This window comes from Bos mutus, chromosome 27, assembly GCF_027580195.1.
Source record: "Bos mutus isolate GX-2022 chromosome 27, NWIPB_WYAK_1.1, whole genome shotgun sequence".
Taxonomy (NCBI): Eukaryota; Metazoa; Chordata; class Mammalia; order Artiodactyla; family Bovidae; genus Bos; species Bos mutus.
The window spans coordinates 25,811,335-25,831,935 of record NC_091643.1 but is presented as its reverse complement, the minus strand read 5'-3'; the positions used below and the strand labels follow the sequence as shown (position 1 = coordinate 25,831,935).

At 44.7% G+C, this 20,601-nt stretch overlaps 1 protein-coding gene across 1 annotated transcript in view; it reads right to left on the bottom strand.

Moving 5' to 3' along the window:
• Positions 1-20,601, bottom strand: part of PDGFRL (platelet derived growth factor receptor like) — a 73,767-nt gene that overhangs the window by 46,686 nt on the left and 6,480 nt on the right. Inside the window, exon 2 of the mRNA XM_005887161.2 lies at positions 6,295-6,592. Within this exon, the coding sequence (XP_005887223.2) occupies positions 6,295-6,592 (298 nt within the window). The remainder of the gene's footprint in view (positions 1-6,294; positions 6,593-20,601) is intronic.

Genomic DNA, 20,601 nt, shown 5'->3' with positions numbered 1-20,601 from the left:
CAGCTCCAGGATAGTTCTCTTTGATTTAGATTCATATTTACTTCACTTTGAGTCCTTAAAATGTTTTCAAACACATTTTGGCTAATATAACTTTGAAAATAGTCTTAGAAAACATGAAATATTCAAGGGCTAAATCACTGAGGTTTAGGATAGTTTGTTTAAGTCAAAGGCTAGCTGTTCAGAAAAATTTAAATCAGCTCAATTCTGGTTTTTTAAAAAAAGTGTGTAAGTTTGACTTTGGTAAATTAAGTCATTTAAAAGATATATGGTAGTAAATCTTGGCTTCCCAGGTGGTGCAGTGGTAAAGAAGCCACCTGCCAATGCAGGAGATGCAAGAGATGTAGGTTCGATTCCTGGGTTGGGAAAATCCCTTGAAGAAGGAAATGGCAACCCACTCCAGTATTCTTACCTGGGATATCCCATGGACAGAGGAGCCTGGCAGGCTACAGTCCATGGGGTCGCAAAGACTCAGACACAACTGAGTGATTGAACACATACATACACACAGTAAATCCTGCCAAATCTCGTCCAAGCAACACACATACACGTGTCAATTGTGGAAACGAAAACGAGAAAAACTATCTCATTCTCTCACCCTCCAATCCTTGTCTAACCCAATAATCTTTCAGGAAAAACTCTACATGGTCATACCACATGAAGCCAGAAGGGTATCTTCAGAATAAAATGTGAAAGACGACTTAGTCCAAGAGGTTAGACAGATGGAGAGATATTTCTTATACACATACATTATTTATTCTCCAAGGTATGTGTGTGAAAAAAAGGGATTGTCATTTAGTTATTCAATAGATAAAGCTAAATGCCAAGCACGCAGCTAAGTCTCCGTGAAAAACACAGATTAAAAAAAGGAGATACAAGTGTGAAGAGTATTGAAAAAAAAAGGGCCCATCAGGGGCCATGAGGATATAAACCCAGGGAGGCCTGACATGAACTTCCCAGAGGAAATCTGCCAGGTGAAGAGGGGCCATGAGTGGTCCAGCCCATGAAAGCAGCAAGTTTTAAGCCTCCAAGAGATTGGTGCATTTGACCACGTCACAGGAACTTGGACCAGTGAAAGCAAAGACACTAATCTAGAGACGGGGGTGCGGTGGGGGGATCAGGGAGGGTCTCAGAGTCCTGTGAGGATGTTGAACTTCCTCCCCAGTGGAGGCCCACTGAGTGTTAAGCAGGGGATTGTCACAATCAGACGTGCATTTTTTAAGCTTCACTCTAGGTGCAGTGAGGAGGATGGTGGAGGACCAGCCTGGGTGTGGTTACTGCAAGACTGGTGGTGATGAAGGGTAACGTGCCTGGGACTGGGGTAGTGACACCAGAGATGGCAAGAGGACAAATGTATGGCTCCTAAGAAAGTGGTGGTATTCCAAGCATCTCCTCTGACCACAACAGCATGGAACTAGAAATCAACCACAGGAAAGGAAATTAGAAAAAAATGATCACATGGAGACTAACCAACATGCTACTACAAAACCAGTGGGTCAACGAGGAAATCAAAAAGGAAATTTAAAAAAATACCCTGAGACAAACAACAGTGAAGACACCACCCAAAATCTACGGATGCAATAAAAGGAGTTCTTAGAGGGAAGGTCATAGTGATACAGGTCTTCAGGGGAGAAATCTCCAACAACTTAACCTACCACTGGGAAGGGCTAGAAAAAGAAAGACAAGCAAAACCTAGAGTCAACAGAAGGAAAGAAATAATAAAGATCAGGGAGGAAATGAAGAAAACAGATTTAAAAACAGTAGAAACAAATCAGTTAAACCAAGAGCTGGTTCTTTGAGAGGCTGAACACAACTGACAACTCTGTGACCAGACTCACCAGGAAGAAAAGAGAGAGACCCAAAGAAGCAAAATGAAAATGGAGCACCGAAAAAACCGTAAGAACATACTGTGAACAAATTTGACAACCTAGAAGAAATGAAAAACTTTCCAGAAACATACAGCCCACCAAAATTAAACCAAGAAGAAATAGATAATTTGAACAGGTCAATCACTGGAAGTAAAATAGCATCTGTAATTTTTTTCTTTTTTTATAATTCCCTATAAACAAAAGCCCAGGGACAGATGGCTTCACAGGTGAATTCTACCAGGGATACAAAAAAGAACTTACCCTGATTCTTCTCAAACTCTTCTAAAAGACTGAAAAGGAGGGAACACCCCCAAAAACATTCTATGAAGCCACCACTATCACCCTGATAAAGATACCACCAAAACAGAAAATTATGGTCAATACCTTGATGAATATTGTTGCAAAAATTCTCAACAAAATATCAGCAAACCAAATTCCACAGCATATAAAAATATCATACACCATGACTATAAGGCAAGTGCAGAGACAAAGAGAATGAGCCGAGCGGTCAGGCAAGAAAAGGAAATTTCTTAGAGGGAAAACGAGAGGGTGACTGGCCCTTGAGAAGAACCAGTGTCCTCCCTTTCTGACGGGGTCTTTCTTATACCCCGCCAGTGAAAAATCTCTGAAGGGGTGGTTAATTTTTAGCCTGTAGCTGAATCCTGCAATCACGTGGCTGGAGGTCTACAATCTGGTGGTCACATAGCCTTGAGAAGGTAGGTGCCAGGGGGAAAATAGAATGTTGTTTGGGCAGTTTGGTCAGTTCCAAGGATCACTGTGACTTTATTCAACATAACGAGCCATTTCAACTATGAGCCCCCACGTGGGTCCTATCAATGACCAAGTGGGATTCATCCCAAGTTCACAAGGATGGTTCAATACATGCAAATTAATCAATGTAATATACCTTGTTAACAAAAGAAAAGTAAAAAAAAAAACACACGATCATCTCAATAGATGCAGAAAAAGCCTGACAAAATTCAACATCCATTCATGATAAAAATTCTTACCAAAGTGGGTACAGAAGGGACATATCTCAACATAGTAACAGCCTTTTATGACACACTCACAACCAATATAATGCTCAGTGGTGAAAAGCTGAAAGCCTTCTGGCTAAAATCTGGAACAAGACAAGGATGCCCATTCTCACCAGTTCTATTCAACACAGTATTGGAAGTCATAGCCACAGCAATCAGACCAAAAAAAGAAAAGAAATAAAAGGTATCCAAATTGGAAAGGAAAGAGGTAACATTGTCAGTATATTCAGATGACATGATACTAAGTATAGAAAACACTAAGGACTCCACAAAAAACCTGCTAGATCTAATAAATGAATTCAGCAGAGCAGCAGGATACAAGATTACCATTCAGAATCCATTGCATTTCTTTACACTAACAATGAAATATCAGAAAGGGAATGTAAAAAAAAAAAAAAGCTTTAAAAATCATACCAGGACTTCCCTGATGTCCAGTGGTTAAAAAGCTGCCTGCCAATGCAGTAGACTTGGGTGTGCCCCCTCGTCTGGGAAGACTTCCCGTGCTGCAGGGCAATGAAGACTGTGCCCCACCACTACCGAGTCGGCATGCTGCAACTCCCGAAACCCGCGAGCATGGAGGCCGTGCTCCGCAACAAAAGAAGCCACACACCGAGAAGCCCGCACATCACAACCAGAGTAGCCCCCACCCGCCAAAGCCAGAGAAAGCCCGCATGCAGCAACAAAGACCCAGCACAGCCCCAAATAAATAATTTTCAAATAATCATACCAAAAAATAAAATAAAATATCTAAGAATAAATCTGACCAAAGAGGTGAATGACTTGTACACGGAGAACTCTAAAACACTAGTAAAGGATATTAAAGAGGATTCAAAGAGATGGAAAGATATCCCACGCTCTTGAATTGGAAGAATATTGTTAAAATGGCAATACTACCCAAATCAATCTATAGATTTAACGCAATCCCTACCAAATTACCCATGAAGTTTTTCACAGAGCTAGAACAAATAATCTCCAAATTTATATGGAACCATAAAAGACCCAGAGTTGCCAAAGCAATCCTAAAAAAAAAAAGCAGGAGGCATAACTCTCCCAGACTTCAGACAATACTACAAAGTTAGAGTAATCAAAACAGTGCACTAACTCAAAAAGACACATGTACCCCAATGTGCATTCCAGCACTGTTTACAATAGCCAGGACATGGATGTCCCTCAACAGATGAATGAATAAAGAAGATGTGGTACATACATACAATAGAATATTATTCTGCTATAAAAAGGAAAGAAATGGAGTCAGTTGGAGTGATATGGATAAATCTAGAGCCTGTCACACAGAGTGAAGTCAGCAGGAAAAAAACAAATATCATATACTAATGCATAGTTATGGAATCTAGAAAATGGTACTGGGGAAGCCATTTTCAGGGAAGTAACAGCGGTGCAGACACAGAGATCAGAGTTGTGGACACGAGTGGAGGGGGAGGAGAGGGTGGGAAGACTTGAGAGAGTAGCACTAACATATGCACTAGTGTATGTAAAAGAGAGAGCCAGCGAGAAGCTTCTATATAGAGCAGGGAGCTCAGCCCGGGGCTGCGTGATGACCTAGAGGGTGGGATGGGGGTGGGGGTGGGGGGTGGATGGGAGGGAGGCTCAAGAGGGAGGGGGTATACATATAGATATGGCTGATTCACATTTTACAGCAGGAACTAACACATTAATGTAAAGTAATTACATTCCAATTTTAAAATTTTTTTAAAATAAAAACCACCATATGATATTGATACAAAAACAGACATATGCATAAAAGAAATACAACAGAGAGCCCAGAAATAAATCCACACACCAAGTTGAATTAATCTTGACAAAGGAGGCAAGAATATAAAATTAGAGGGAGAAAAACATCCAGTCTCTTCAGGTGGTACTGGGAATGTTGAACAGCTGCATGTACATCAATGAAGTTAGAACACACCATCACACCATGCACAGAAGTAAACTCAAAATGCCTTAAAGACTTAAACATAAGACAAGACACCATAACACTTCTGGGTGAGAGCACAGGCAAAACATTCTCTACATAAGTCACGCCAATGTTTACTCAGGTCAGTCTCCCAAAGCAACAGAAATGAAAACAAAAATAAACAAGATTTCATCAAACTTGCAAACTCTTCCATAGCAAAGAAAACCATTAAAAAATGAAAACACAACCTAAGGAATGGGAGAAAATATTTGCAAGTTATACAGCCGACAAAGGCTTAATCTCCAAAATATGCAAACAACTCATACAACTCAACAACAAAAAGCAAACAACCCAATCGAAGACTGGACAGATCTTAATAGACATTTCTCCAAGAAGACATACAGATGGCCAGGAGGCACATGAAATGATGCCCAACATCACTAATTATTAGAGAAATACCAATCAAAACCACAATGAGGTACCACCTCACACTGGTCAGAATGGCAATCATTAAAATGTCTACAAATAACATGTTGATATATGATAGAAAACCACAAAATTCTGTAAGGCAATTATCCTTCAGTTAAAAAAATAAAGTGGCAAAAAAAGTCTACAAATAACAAACACTGGGGTGGGTGTGGAGAAAAGGGAACCCTCCTGCATTGTTGGTGAAAATTTATGTTCAAAAGCAGTTCATCTCTGGTCAAATTCCTCATAGCAATCTCCCCTTAATCGGTTTTTTATCACAATTACTTTAACAATAACATGAAGCATTGAATCCATTATTTTTTCCAATATGAATTCTTAAATGTCTACCTCTATACATCACAGTTTCAACTATCTGTCATATGGCTTCCTATAACAGTTCATTGTTTAACCAGTGTTGGTAGAATTTGCAATAATTTTAATGGGGTGAAGAAATAAAATCAGTGGCTTTTGCTCACTGAGCTTCTGTTTTTATAAACCACTAACACGAAATGGTAGATGTCAGACACAATGTGATATTAAACAAGAGTATGAAACCAAATCCCTAACCCCAAAACAAGTTGAAAAAATAAAAAGGCCAGCTTCCCTGGTGGTCCAGTAATTAAGAATCCACCTGCCAATGCAGGAGACACAGGTTCAATTCCTGGTCCGGGAGGATCCCACAGGCTGTGGGGCAACTAACTCCAAGCAACACAACTAGCGAAGACCAAGTGCCCCAGAACATATGCTCTGCGACAAGAGAAGCCGCTGCCATGGGAATCCTGAACACAGCTAGAGAGTAACCCTACGCGAGGCAACTAGAGAAATCCGCACACAGCAGTGAAGACCAACGCAGCCAAAAATAAATAAATAAATAGATGTCTTGTTCTTGGGAGGATGTTGGCCAGTAACTGGTATAAATGTGAGGAGAGAACAAGTGGGCGTTGGTGGCCAACAGACCGAGAGTCTTCAACCCCCCAAACAGATCACTTTTAATACCTTTTTTAAAGCTTACCTGAGGCGGGTGTCCTTAAAGGTGTCGAGGTATGCAGGATAGCTCCATCCGATTTTATTTCCTTTACATCGAAGCTCCAGAGTTTGCCCTGCCACCAGGCTCAGGGTAGCAGCGGGTTTCTGGAAGCGACCTTTATCCATCATTTGCGTCATTATAGACGGTGTCTTTGGCGTTGGATCAGCAGAGTCCCTGTCCTTTATCTTAGGAATTTTGGGCTTCACTTTTTTGTTGGTAGGCTTGATCCTGTTCTCTCCTGGCTCCTTTGGTCGCTTGTTCTTGGGAGGATGTTGGCCAGTAACTGGTATAAATGTGAGGAGAGAACAAGTGGGCGTTGGTGGCCAACAGACCGAGAGTCTTCAACCCCCCAAACAGATCACTTTTAATACCTTTTTCCTCTTAAAGTTATTTTGGGGGAATAATCATTATTTTCTTGGTTCATCCTTTAGATTTAAATCAAATAGTAAAAACAGATTTCAGCTTCAAAGGTTTTGTTCAAATTCAGCAAAATATTTCACATATGAATGAACACTCACACTTCCCAACAAAACAGCCTTCCCCTGCAGCTCACACTCAGCCTCACTGCCTCCAAGGTGCTCCCCCAGAGGGCAGACCCACAGCCTCTCAAGGTCTGTTTCTGGTCCTTGGCATCTCAGTGCTGTCACTGTTCATTTTGAACCCACTCTTAAAACTCAGGAATATATTGTCTCCAGGGAGCGGAGACACAGACTGCACTCCAAGTGCACTCAGAAAATTTCAAACCATCACGAACTTTCTTCCAAATGAATTCATACAGTGGCGTCTGTGTGTGTTAGGATGGTATCCATGTAGGATACAAGGCTTAGTAAGAAATACATACTAACCCTGTGCTCTTTTAAAGCATACATTATATACATTATTAAAACTCAAAGGGAACTGCAGCCATGGTTTAGAACTTAGCCGACAAAAATATATTAGGGGGAGGAGTATTTTATCACCCACATTGTTGAGAATTGCTGGCAAATGGTGGTAAATAAGAACTGACCGCCTTTGAGTAATTTTTTTTTAACTTCTTATTTTGTATTGGTGTATAGGCGATTAACAATGTTGTGACAGTTTCAGGTGGACAGCAAAGGGACTCAGCCACAGATATCCATATCCACACATCTCCCCCAAACTCCCCTCCCATCCAGGCTGCCACGTAACATTAAGCAGAGTTCCCTGTGCTATACAGTAGGTATATCCACTTTAAATATAACAGTGTGTTTTGAGCCCGTCTTCTTACTGCTGTTTTCCCCTACTCTACAGACAATGCTGCCTGCCCTTGGAATGATGCTGGGTTCCAGAAATCTCACCTGTCCACCCAGCCCACCTGGCCATGGGCTGTGTCCACTCAGCAAGGAGGATGAGACTAGGCGATTTGTTTGCCCCACAGTCTGAATCAGCTCCAAGGTGACCTCGCTGTAAGTCCACAGAATTATAAAATGTCCAAACTTACAGGATCCTCAGAGATCATTTAAGGTTCTTACGTTACAAATTTTTCAAAAATAATAAAGGAGGCCTTAAAAGTTATACACATCACAGAAAGCTGATTAGTGGTAGAACATGGGAGTAAACTCAGGTCTCCTGACTCCCGTTTCACTACCTATAGATAAAGAGTCTGTAGATATTTTGAACAGACAACTACAGAAATCTTGGCTAATTGAGGGAATTATGGGGCATTTTTATAAAATGGGAAAATGTGATAAATCAGGAGAAAAAATGTTTGCCTTCTTTGATGTTCGTACTTCTTTATCTAATACTACCTTGGTGTACAAAGGGCTTGGGGGGTCAAGAGTACAGACAGTCCAATTGGGATCAAGAGGTGGAAAAGGCGAGGGTTGCAAGCTCTTACATCAGAGGGCCCGGCAGGTAACAAAACAGGTGAGGGGTGGGACCTGCTGAGACCACGTCCTCCTGAAGGGGTAGCTGCCAGGGAGCGAATCCAGGGTCACAGGCCGTGGTTTCTCAAAGGATGGCAGAAATGCAGGTGGCCTGACTTATAAATATCAGAAACTTGGTTCTTTAGACACTTCATATCTCTATCTGTGAGGTGGGGAGTCAGCTGGTGGTCTTCCTTGGAGGGATGGGGGGGACCAGGAGGGGCCAGGAGAGGGACCCTGTCTGGATGCGGGCTGCTTACGTGGGTGTGTGCAGTTGGTGAGCGCTGCATGGAGCCATGCACTTATGAAAGGGTTCACAGTGCTAGTTGCTCAGTCGTGTCCAACTCTTTGCAACCCCATGGACTGTAGCCCTCCAGGCTCCTCTGTCCATGGAATTCTCCAGGCAAGAATACTGGAGTGGGTTGCCATGCCCTCCTCCAGGGGATCTTCCTGACCCAGGCATCAAACCCGGGTCTCCTGCATTGCAGGATTCTTTACCATCTGAAACTCCGGGGATGATTTGTACCAAAAACTCAGCTGACATGTACTCAACTGTGCGATGATGAATGTGGCTTCTTCAGCATGCTGCCTTTTGTAACAGGAGCCCTTTGACCTCCACTCCTGGTTCAGCTCAGCCCAGACTCTGGAACTGACCCCACTGCAAGCTTGGGTCAACATCCCGCTCCTCGGCTCGCTGCCTTCCTTGGGCTCGGTTGCCTTGCTCTGAACCCACTGTCCCATCCAGGACTCCAGGTTCACTTGCAACCTCTCCTTACCCCAGATCTGAGGCTCTTCTTACTCCCCATCCTTCCTCCACTCTCGTTCCTCTGGATCATGGACCCTGCTGTGCTTTCTCCGTCTTTCCAGGGGACAGAGCTGTGTCCTTAAGCCTTCATCTCCAAGGCACACCCCAATACAAGCTGTTGAACCTGCTGTTTGTCAAGACTTCTCCAGACCCTACGCATATGTTTACCCTGGGATTCTCATGACGGATGGGGGTGGGCAGGGCCGCCCATGTACACATTTCCACAGCCTCCCAGAAGGAAAAGTGTAATTGTTGGGAACATATTAGTCCTACAGAAATACACTAGTGCAGCAATAGCAATTGTGAAGCATAAGCCTCGGTGTTGCAATAGGTGAAAGTCACTGTCTTTTTCTTAAGGCAGAAAATAAAAGCTTACCATTATGCTGCCCAAGCCATCTGTGCCCTGCAGGCGTTGCCACACTATGCCTCTGAGAGTCAGGGACCTCTGTATTGATATCTGATTTGGGGTGTTTTCTTCATCATGTAACAGGAAGTCAAGGTATTAGAAATAACAATTGTGTGTAAATTCCAGAGAATTTAGGCAGCCCATGTAATCTGCCTGATTCTAAGCCTCTCAGATCCTTTGTGGTGATGTTATTCAGGAACATTTGATCAGTGTATTATCAGTATACCTTTAAATATGTGCTATCATCCCTGAAAAATCATTTGACCTCTTGACCAAAGAGCCCCATCCATCTATCCAGCTGTCTGACTGTGGAATCGGTCCATGATTGGACAGTGATGATTCTAAGGTCAAGGAGACTAGTGGCCCCATGGAGAAGCCCTAGGACTGAGTGACTCCCCAATTCCAAGTCTAGCTTTTTTAAAGAATATGACTCTTCAGGATGACTATGTAAATATTTTCTAAAGGCCTAAAAAATATAAGAATTTACATTGTAGACATGAGACTGGCTGGGACCCGGGGCCCTCAGCGGCCGCGAGGCAATGCTTGCATCTGACACACCTCCCCTCCAGCAACCAAACGCAAAGAAACTGTACAGGACTAAAAATAACCGTGTGCGTGGGCAGCTGGGACAAGTTCTGGACAAAAGATACAAAGGGAGCAAAAAAGCCACTTCTGAAGAACCTGGAGCCAAAGCAGGGCAGTGCGCATGCCCCCTGCACATACCACCACCTAAGGGGTGGGCAAAACACCTAAGCTACCCCTCCAGCCCAACTCCTGGATGCACCCCTACGCTCACCCTGTACAAGGAACGCACTCACCCATCCACCTCCACAGGCAGCGAGTGAGCAAGGGAACCTGCTGCTGTTCTCACTTCCCGCTGCTGCAGCCTTGCCTGAATTTTTTGTCTGGTCTCTAGTCCGTTTCTATCAACGGGGGAAGACCAAGAACCCTGGTTGGTAACAGACTTCGAGACACTCAACACGGGGTACTTGTCCCGATCTGGGAGGGGCTCTGGGCACCTCCGGGACCACTGAACATAGCTTCTCTGTCTTCCTCCCTAAGACCTCACCCCTGAACTCCCGTCGCCCCCTCCATCGTACAAGCTTCTAGTTTGTGTCTTTAAGTTTTGTGATTGGCGTCTTTGTTTGTGAAGTTAATTCCAACTTCTCCTGGAATTCTCTGCTGACATTGTATTTCGAGGCTGAAGTTCTCCACTGTGCCCACAAACAGCCCACACTGCTGGAGACTCCAGCCTTAGGTGACTTGGTGGCATTTTTAAAGAACAAAAAGAAAAGACAGGAGCTTGCAATGTCCCTTCCTCTGCATTTGCAACTATTCCTGCCTGAGCTCTCAGGAACTATCTGATTCATCTGTGGTCTCCCAGACTAAGGGGAAAAAGGCGGGGTGGGGGGGGGCGCATTTTCAATTCAAGCAAGAAAACAATGAGATCTCTGGTTCTGTCTTTATGTAAAAATTAACTTGCAAATGAGCTGCATTTAATTGGCATCAAGGAAACTAAGCACTTAAATACCTTCTCAGAAACACAGAAGAGGCTCACCAGAAAATTTTGGGTTCATGTGATCTGGAAAATATTCAATATTTAATTAATATCTGGTATTAAAGCTAGCTTAAGCTTATGGATTTCATTAATACACTCTAATGACTTTAGAGTGATCGACATTAAGTATAGTACTTTTATTGTACCTAGGGCTACTGAAAGTCAGTAAGTGCATATTGCTTTTGTTATGAAATCTGTCAACAGGGAAGTCAACCTGATACGATTAAATTTTTAAGTAAGTGTAACTGGGATAAGAACTCTAGTAAACTCTATAGCAATAAGTATATTTTGGAAATATCCATCTAAAACAGTCTCTCCAAATTTTGGTAAGTTGAAACCAACTTAAGTTAAATAATACGAATTCATTGAATACCCAGGCCATTTGAACTAAGATAAAATATTAGGGACATTATTGCTGAACAGGTCTAAATTTTCCCCCTTCTGTCTTGTTATTAGAGAGAAACCAAAGACGTTTGGTGCCACCTCGAGGTGTCCTTTACTAACCTCAGTTCAGTTCAGTCGCTCAGTTGTGTCCGACTCTTTGCGACCCCATGAATTGCAGCACACCAGGCCTCCCTGTCCATCACCAACTCCCAGAGTTCACTCAGACTCACGTCCATCGAGTCAGTGATGCCATCCAGCCATCTCATCCTCTGTCGTCCCCTTCTCCTCCTGCCCCCAATCCCTCCCAGCATCAGAGTCTTTTCCAATGAGTCAACTCTTTGCATGAGGTGGCCAAAGTACTGGAGTTTCAGCTTTAGCATCATTCCCTCCAAAGAAATCCCAGGGCTGATCTCCTTCAGAATGGACTGATTGGATCTCCTTGCAGTCTAAGGGACTCTCAAGAGTCTTCTTCAACACCACAGTTCAAAAGCATCAATTCTTCAGTGCTCAGCCTTCTTCACAGTCCAACTCTCACATCCATACATGACCACTGGAAAAACCATAGCCTTGACTAGACAGACCTTTGTTGGCCAAGTAATGTCTCTGCTTTTGAATATGCTATCTAGGTTGGTCATAACTTTCCTTCCAAGGAGTAAGCGTCTTTTAATTTCATGGCTGCAGTCACCATCTGCAGTGATTTTGGAGCCCAAAAAAATAAAGTCTGACACTGTTTCCACTGTTTCCCCATCTATTTCCCATGAAGTGATGGAACCCATAGAATGCTAATGTAGCAGACAGTTCATGGTTGCTTAAGGAAAATAGGATGTATATTCTCAGAACAGAAAGTATGAGGAATAGAAATGTATTTTGTTGAAAGAAAAAAGGATGATTTTTTGGCTATTTCTGAATGGGGAGGGCTTCCCCGATAGCTCAGTTGTTAAAGAATCCACCTACAGTGCAGGAGACCCTGGTTCGATTCCTGGGTCAGGAAGATCTGCTGGAGAAGGGATAGGCTACCCACTCCAGTATTCTTGGCCTTCCCTTGTGACTCAGCTGGTAAAGAATCTGCCTGCAATGTGGAAGACCTGGAGACCTGGGTTCAATCCCTGGGTTGGGAAGATCCCCTGGAGAAGGGGAAAGGCTACCCACTCCAGTATTCTGGCCTAGAGAATTCCATGGACTATACAGTCCATGGGGTCACAAAGAGTCGGACACGACTGAGCGACTTTCACTTTTCACTTTTCTGAATGGGGAAAGAATAAGAAACAAAGTATGACTACAGAAATGGCAGGAGGTTTGCAGAAGAGGAACACTGAGAAAAGAATTTTGTATGTGGTCAGAGTCTCCTAAGGTTGGAATAAGTTTAATCAGGTAAACGGATTTTTCTAATAGTAGGCTTATGCAGGACTGAATTTGGCTTCTCTTTCTCATAAGAGAACGATGTTTTCCTGGCGTACTCCTTTTGATATCAGACTGTGTGAGTTTCTATGCCATTAAGTGATCGGTATCTACTTTAAAAAAAATTTTTCCCCCATCTTAGCTCACAGAATAAGCATTGCTTCACAGATACCTATGATCCTATCTGATTGGGTGCTTTAAAACTTTTAAAAATTTCTGACAGACTAACCCAAGGTCAAATACAAAGTTCTTTTGACCTCCAGCTAACTTTGGGGTGCTTCAAAGGGCTCCTGGAACTTCCCAAATAGAGATCCTAAACTAATCAGGTTATTCTGTGAGGAGAGGTTTGCCAGGTTCTCAGAGAACACAGACAAGCTGAGGGATGAAGCTGCCAGTCTGAGGTTGGCATTCACTCTCACCTGGCAGCCTGCTGCTGCTTAGTCACTCAGTCGTGTCCGACCCTATGTGACCCCACAGCCCCGCCAGGCCCCTCTATCCATGGGTTTCTCCAGGCAAGAATACTGGAGTGGGTTTTCTTGCCCTCCTCCAGGGGATCTTCCTGACCCAGGGATTGAATGCACATCTCCTGCTTGGCAGGTGGATTCTTTACCACTGAGCCCCACCTGGGAAGCCCCCACCTGGCAGGACATCATGGTTATTCTGGCCCACTGTTGTACCTCGGATAAAAAAGAGCATATACTGAGAAAGGCCAGGGAACACACAGTTGGCCTCCTGGCCCCCAGTTCACACTGGTCACCAAATCCACCAGGCGGGTGGTGATGCCATCCCAGAGCACAACTCACACCGGGACTATGCAGATCATGCAGGCCGTAGCTAGGATGAGACATGATATTACTTGTCTATCAGAAGGAATGAAAAGGAGTATGGTAAAACCTGTAGATTATGGTAAGGTCCAAGAGGTTGCACAAGAAAAAACGAAAACCCAGCAGTCTTCCTGAGCCAGGCGACAAAGGCATTCAGGAAGGACACCCACACAGACCCTGAGTCCACAGAGGGGAGGAAACCACTGGCCATGCGTTTTATCACCCAACCTATGCCTGATACCTGGAGGGAATTACAAAAGCTTGAGACTGGGCCCCAAGCCCCGCTGTCAACCTTGGCAGAGGAGGCCTTCAAGGTCTGCACCAGCTGAGACTTAAGGGAGGAAGGAGGCCAGGAAGGGCAAGAGGCTAAGAAAGGAAACTCAGCTTCTGGCCTCTCTGATTCACCCACCACCTCCAGGAGACCCTGGAGGGCCGAGAAGGCTGGAGAGACCACCAAGAAGCTGCCTGGGCCCAAACCAGGGCACCTTTTGTCAGCAGGAGGGGCCCTGGAGGGGGGAAGGTCCTGAGCACCCCCAGAGGGTGCCGGAGGAGCCACCCCTACCGGCCCAGCTCCAATCTCTTGGATGAGAACTCCCCGCACACTAACCAACGGGGCTGGAGCGCCTGTGGGCTCCAGATCCCACTCCATCCATCTTCATCACTCCAGCCTAGCCTCGGGTGTTGGCAGGTAGGAGAACTGAATTTCCTGCAGACACTTCTCTGTTCTGACTTGGCTGGCCGGCTTCCTCTCCAACCATGACAGGATCTGATGGATGGCCTAAGGCAAGGTGTCTACTCTTGCCTGCAGGATCAGGTCTATTATTAGTAGTTACAGTTAAGTCCACACAAAGTCGTATCTGACTCTTTGAGACCCCATGGACTGTAGCCCACCAGGTTCCTCTGTCTGGGGAATTCTCCAGGCAAGGACACTGGAGTGAGTTGCCATTCCCTTCTCCAGGGCATCTTCCTGATCTGGGGATCAAACCCAGGAATCCTACTTTGGAGGCGGGTTCTTTACCATCTGAGCCACCAGGGAAGCCCTTTCACACACAGGCAAAAGAGCCACAGTGGACTGCTAAAATCTTTAAAATCATTTTCCAGCTCCTTTAATGCAAGATATAAAGAAGTTTCCTATCCTTTATCTCTTTTCTGTTGAAAGAAATCTAATAGAGTTTTCCATCAAAAACTATTATTCTGTCTTAGGATGATTGTTCAAGCTGGTGGCCTCCCCATTTAGTGTAAAAGTGATTTGTTTAGACAAAAAATGAAGTTAAGGTGGCTATGAGCTCAGATATCAGATATACAGTTGTTTACCCAGCTGTGTTAAAGCATATTTTAAACTGTTCCGCATAGTATGACAGGTTATAGACTGCTCTGGTTACCATTTCTTGAATAAATTTCTAAGTCCTTTTTATGAGGCACTGTTACAATAACTGCTGGATTACACAAGGAGAATAACAGTCCTATAGAACAAAGGAGCAGACTGAAGAGTTTTAAAACCCCACATAAGAAGTATATCCCTTACTTTACCAGTCAGTAGCTGAGAAAGGTTCAGGTCCTATGTAACCATCTGTGAGCTTCTCTGTAATCTAGACACGTGGGCAGTACAAGAAAGGAGGGTTAGTCCTGTTACGGTATAGTGTTCAACCTAAACTCCAGGACAGCATGATTATTAGTACTCCTTCTTATATATGGCAGAATTCCCTGTCCTCCTCCTTGGGAGAGATCTGCTGAATAAGTTAGGAGCCAGTATGTTTTTTAGGACAGGGTGAAGTCTGAGGATGTCAAGAATCCGAGCAGAGAATGTATCTATCAGTAGCCCTAGAAGACCCACCTGTTGGGCATCAAAATATTGATGGCAAGACATGAGAGAACAGATGGATCCTGCAGTTTGGGATACCTCAGTACCAGGAAGGGCAAAATGTGATCCCCCCACTAATAATATAAGGTTAAGGCCTTGGGAAAATACCTCTGGAAGCAACTATATCCCTTAAAGCCTGAGGGGCCCTGAGGGGAATCCAACTGCTGCTCAGCAGATTCCTAAAACACAAGCTCATCAGCCGCTGCCAATCCCCTGCAACACCTCGACCCTCCCTGTTCACAAGCCTAACGGGGAGTGTCGGTTTGTTCAAGATGTACGAGCAGTGAGTGAAGCCGTCATTCCTATTCACCCACTGGTGCCAAAATTGCACACCTTCCTCCCCAAGGTCCAGGAAGTGCCCAGTATTTCTAGTCTGGACTTCAAAGCTGCATTTAAAATAAAAAAAATTCTCTTTATCTAGACTCTCAATATCATTGTGCCTTTGAATGGAGAGACCCTGACACCCTAGAGGTCAAAGGACGCACTGGTTAACTGGAGGAGGGTTAACAAGATACCAGGCCCCTCCAACAGATGCCTCCAATATTACCTTAAAGGTGTGAAAGTGAAAGTCGCTCAGTTGTGTCTGATTCTTTGCAACCCCATGGACTATACAGCCCATGGAATTCTCCAGGCCAGAATACTGGAGTGGGTAGCCTTTCCCCTTCTCTAAGGGATCTTCCCAACCCAGGGATTGAACCCAGGTCTCCCACATTGCAGGTGGATTATTTACCATCTGAGCCACAAGAGAAGTCCAAGAATACTGGAGTGGATAGCCTATCCCTTCTCTAGGGGATCTTCCCAACCCAGGAATCAAACTGGGGTCTCTGGCAATGCAGGTAGATTCTTTACCAACTGAGCTATCAGGGAAGCCCACCTTAAAGATATGTGAAACCCTAAACCCAGAAACTCCCAGTGGAGAGTAGAGACTTAGCACATCAGTGTATAGAGACCATAGGACAAACTTACTCCAGTAGGTCTGATCTTCTAGATGAAAGTCCTCACAGCCCTGAGGTCAGATGGTTTACTGATGGCAGCAGTTTTGTAGAAATAGGAACCCAAAAGGCCACGTATGCCACAGTTAATCTAGATGAATAGAATAGGAGCCAAGGCCCTGCCACCCCACACATCAGCTCAGAAGGCTGAACTAATTGCATTAATGAGAGCTTTACTAGGGAAGGATAAAAAATTAAATATGTTTACTGACTCCAAATACGGGTTCCACGTGCTACATGCTCACGCTGCCATTTGGAAAGAAAGAGAAAAGTTAATTGCTAAAAATTTCCCCATAAAAGGCTTCCCTGGTGGCTCAAATGGTAAAGAATCTATCTGCAATGTGAGAGACTTCGGTTTGGTCCCTGGGATTGGAAGGTTTCTTGGAGAAGGGAATGGCTACCACTCCAGAATTTTTACCTGGAGAATCCCAAGGACAGAGGAGCCTGGTGGGCTGTAGTCCATGGGGTCGCAAAGAGTTGGACATGACTTTGACTAAGACACACACACACACACACACACAGAGCTTCCAACCCAGGGAACAGTAACCCACTGTGGGGACCATCAGAGGGAGGGATCTTTGGGGGGCAATGGTAAAGCAGAGCTGTTCAACTGCAAAACAGGCCACTCACCTACAGGAACTTGAACAAGTTTTGGCTCTAATGATTAGCCCCCTGAACTCCCTAGACTCCCCCAGTATCTCCCACAGGAGCAGGAACACGTTGAGAAATGGGGCTATGAGAAGGGACGTGCAGGCTGTATAAAAAGGAGGATAAGGTTCTAATCTCCGAGGCCCAACAACAGAAACTCACCAAGAGCTTGCCTGATGCCACCCCCACGGGAGGGATGCACTACAGCCCTTGATGGAAAAGACTTTTTCAGGGAAAAAGCTGAAAAGAACACTATAACAAGTAAAACTTGCCTGTGATTCATGTGCCACCAAGAACCCACATACCCATCCAATCCCTGCTTCGTCACTCAGGCCAATCCAACACCAAGGGACATTTCCCGGGAGAAGACTGGCAGTTAGAGTTCACCCAAATGATGATGATGATTTGGATATAAGTACTTTCAGGGTGTTCACTGATAATGTCACAGGATGGGCTGAAGCCTTCCCCATCAGATCTGAATAGGGTATGGAAGTCTGTAGGTTTCTTCTAAAAGAAATAATTCCTCAGTTTGGACTTCCAGAGTCCCTCCAGAGTGATAACGGACCTTCTTTTAGAGCCCAAATCACAGAGGGCCTCACAACAGCCCTGGGGACAGACTACAAGCTACATATCTCTTGGCACCCCCAGTCTTCAGGGAAGGTAGGGGGAAGGAACCCTACTTTAAAGAAATCCTTAGCAAAGCTCTGCCAAGAAGCTCATGAACCCTGGACCAACTTGCTTCCTCTTGCATTCCTCATGGTCTGCGTAGCACCCAGGAATGGTCTGAGATTTTAGCCCATTTGAAATCATCTCCGGGAAGCCCTTTCTTACTGCAGACATTCTACTGGGTGGAGGCCTGAACCAGGCCCTGAGATAGACTATTAATCGAGGACAAGTTCAGAAGGCGATCCAGGACTACATCCACGAGACACTGCCAGTTCCCACGAAAACTAGAGAGGAAAGAGCAGTCCTCAGAAATTAACCTCGGGGCTACGTTGTTCTCAAAACCTGGAAAGATGGGTCCCCTGAAGATCAACTACTGTCAGAATGGAAGGGTCCCTATAAAGTAATTGTAGCCACTCCACTGCTGTCAAACTGCAAGGGATATCGAGTTGGGTACACTCATCCGGGCTAAAGGTTTTACCTTCAGAAACCCCACAGGTCACAACAGAAGAGCAATACACCTGTGAACCAGTGGGAGATCTGAGACACCTACGCAGAAGACAGGCACCGTCAACAGATGAGTAAATGAGGCCATGGGTGGGCTCCTATGAGAAGCCTTAATGGGACTTGGGACCTCTTGTTTCCTTAGCCGATGTGGTTCTTGACAATCATCTGGGCCTCAAGTAACTTCTGGCAGAAGAAGGCAGAGTTAATGTGGTAACTATTGCTTCCTGCTGCATTTGGATCAGTGCAACAGGACAGGTAAAAGTTAATATTAAGGAAATAGACGCCCAGGCAGATGGGCTCCATAATTTTGGCAGGCGTGATACCGCCTTCCTTGTCTGGTTAACGGTTAAGGCAGCCCAAAGTTAACTTGGTTCCTTCCCTTTCTAGGCCTTTCAATGGCTATCGTTGTTGTTCTCCTTTTAGCCCTTGTTTGTTCAACCTTCTGGTTAAACTTGTTTCTTCCATGCGCTAACGGTTTTAAGTTCGGCTCATGATGGCTCAAGGAGTTCAGCCCATTCCAGTGGAGGGTGGTCCAGGTCCTTAGAGGTCATTGAATTGTCAGTGAGGAACTTCTACACCTTAGGGGTAGGCTAGGGTCTGCGGCCCCATCCAGCAGGAAGCAGTTTCAAACAAGACCTTCAGCCCCTTACTCCTTAAGAATAAGGGTGTAAAGTCTCCTAGAGTTGGGGTGGGGGATGAGACAGACCGGAACCTGGAACCCTTTGTGCAGTGATACAATGCTTGAACCTGGACACACCTCTTCACTCCTTGAGCAGCAAAATACAAAGAAACTGTATGGGGCTTAAAATAATTGCGTGCATGCATGCCCAGCTGGGACAAATTCTGGACAAAAGATACAAAGAGACCAAACAGACCCAAATGCCACTTTTGAAGAGCAAAAGCAGAGTACTGTGCATGGCCCCTGCCCAAACACCACCTAAGGGGTAGGCAAAACACTTCAGTCACCTCCCAGGCCAACCCCTGACACAACCCTACCCTTAGCCCACGTAAGAAGCAAGCTTAACGCCTTCCCTCACCACCCCCCACTCCTCAGGGAACCAGTCAGCAAGGGAACGTTGTTTGTTCTCGCTTTCCCTGCTGCAGCAGGAGCCCCAGTAAAGCCCTGCCTAAATTTTCTGTCTGACCTCTACTCAATTTCCATTGCTTGGAGAAGACCAAGAACCCTGTTCGGTAACAGATACATAAAAGTGAAAGTTCATTACCATTTTATTTTTGAGATCACGGTATATTCTATAGAGTAATAAATGATAAAAGTTTTTAAAAACCATTAAATATCATTATAGACTTCAGGTCCTAAAGCCATTATTCACTTTCCAACTGTGTCACATTAGGAAGTAACCCTCCTGGTTTCCTCACCTGTAAATTGAGAATTATATGGTAATAACGACTATCTCGGGGATTGTTTGGGGCATTAAATGTTTAAATTTAATTTTAAATGTTTAAAATGCTGAGAGACTAGTGTTGGAGACTGTGTTGACCAGCGTCTGCTCACTCAGGGATTGAAATGTATGCCTTGGAAAAGCATCTCCAGCCTTCACAGTAAGTAAGTGCCAGTGAGCAGCTGCCTGTTGTTCTGTGGTTGTCTTGTAATGTCTCGGGTGAACTCCATGATAAGCTTGTGATGGAGGCAGAGAAGCTCACCATTTTCCATAACTTACAGGTGAAAAAACTGAGCTCACCAACGCCAAGCGGCTAACCGCAGGTTACTAAGAAGTCAGTGAAAAACCAGGTCTTGCGTCTTCTCTGGTTCGTGTTGTGGCTTTCAGTTCACTTGAGATTAGCATTTCGCTTTATTTGCATGAATCGCACGCACAGCACTGCTAAGTGGTTTCTTTGTTTGTTAGGTCCTGGGCTTTGACAAGGAGTTCCAAGTCAAACAGAACCTGATGCCCGGGATGAGGGCACAACCCTTCTGGAAGGGCTGGGGATGCTTTTCCAAGGCATACATTTCAATCCCTGAGTGAGGAGACGCTGGTCAACACAGTCTCCAAAATGAATGAGCGTTGCACAGCCAGAGGGACGCAGGACAAAGGACCGTAGCTCTTCAGCATTTGCTGAGGACTGATTGCCATCAAAGCTTATTCAGTGAAGGTGACCTGACTATTAACCTCTAATTTGATCAGATTGTCTGAGAGGAGAAAATAAATTCTTTAGAAGAATCCCTGACATGGAGTCATGTAGACACAGCCATTCACATGAAAGACCTGTCACTGTTCACTTCTCTTTCCCCACGGGCTGGAAGATCTGACCCAAGAGCAGTACCCAGACCTCCACACAATAAATCTGCTGGGTAGCTGAGGGGCTCCCCCAACCAGCTGTATCAACTGAGTACCCCACTGTCA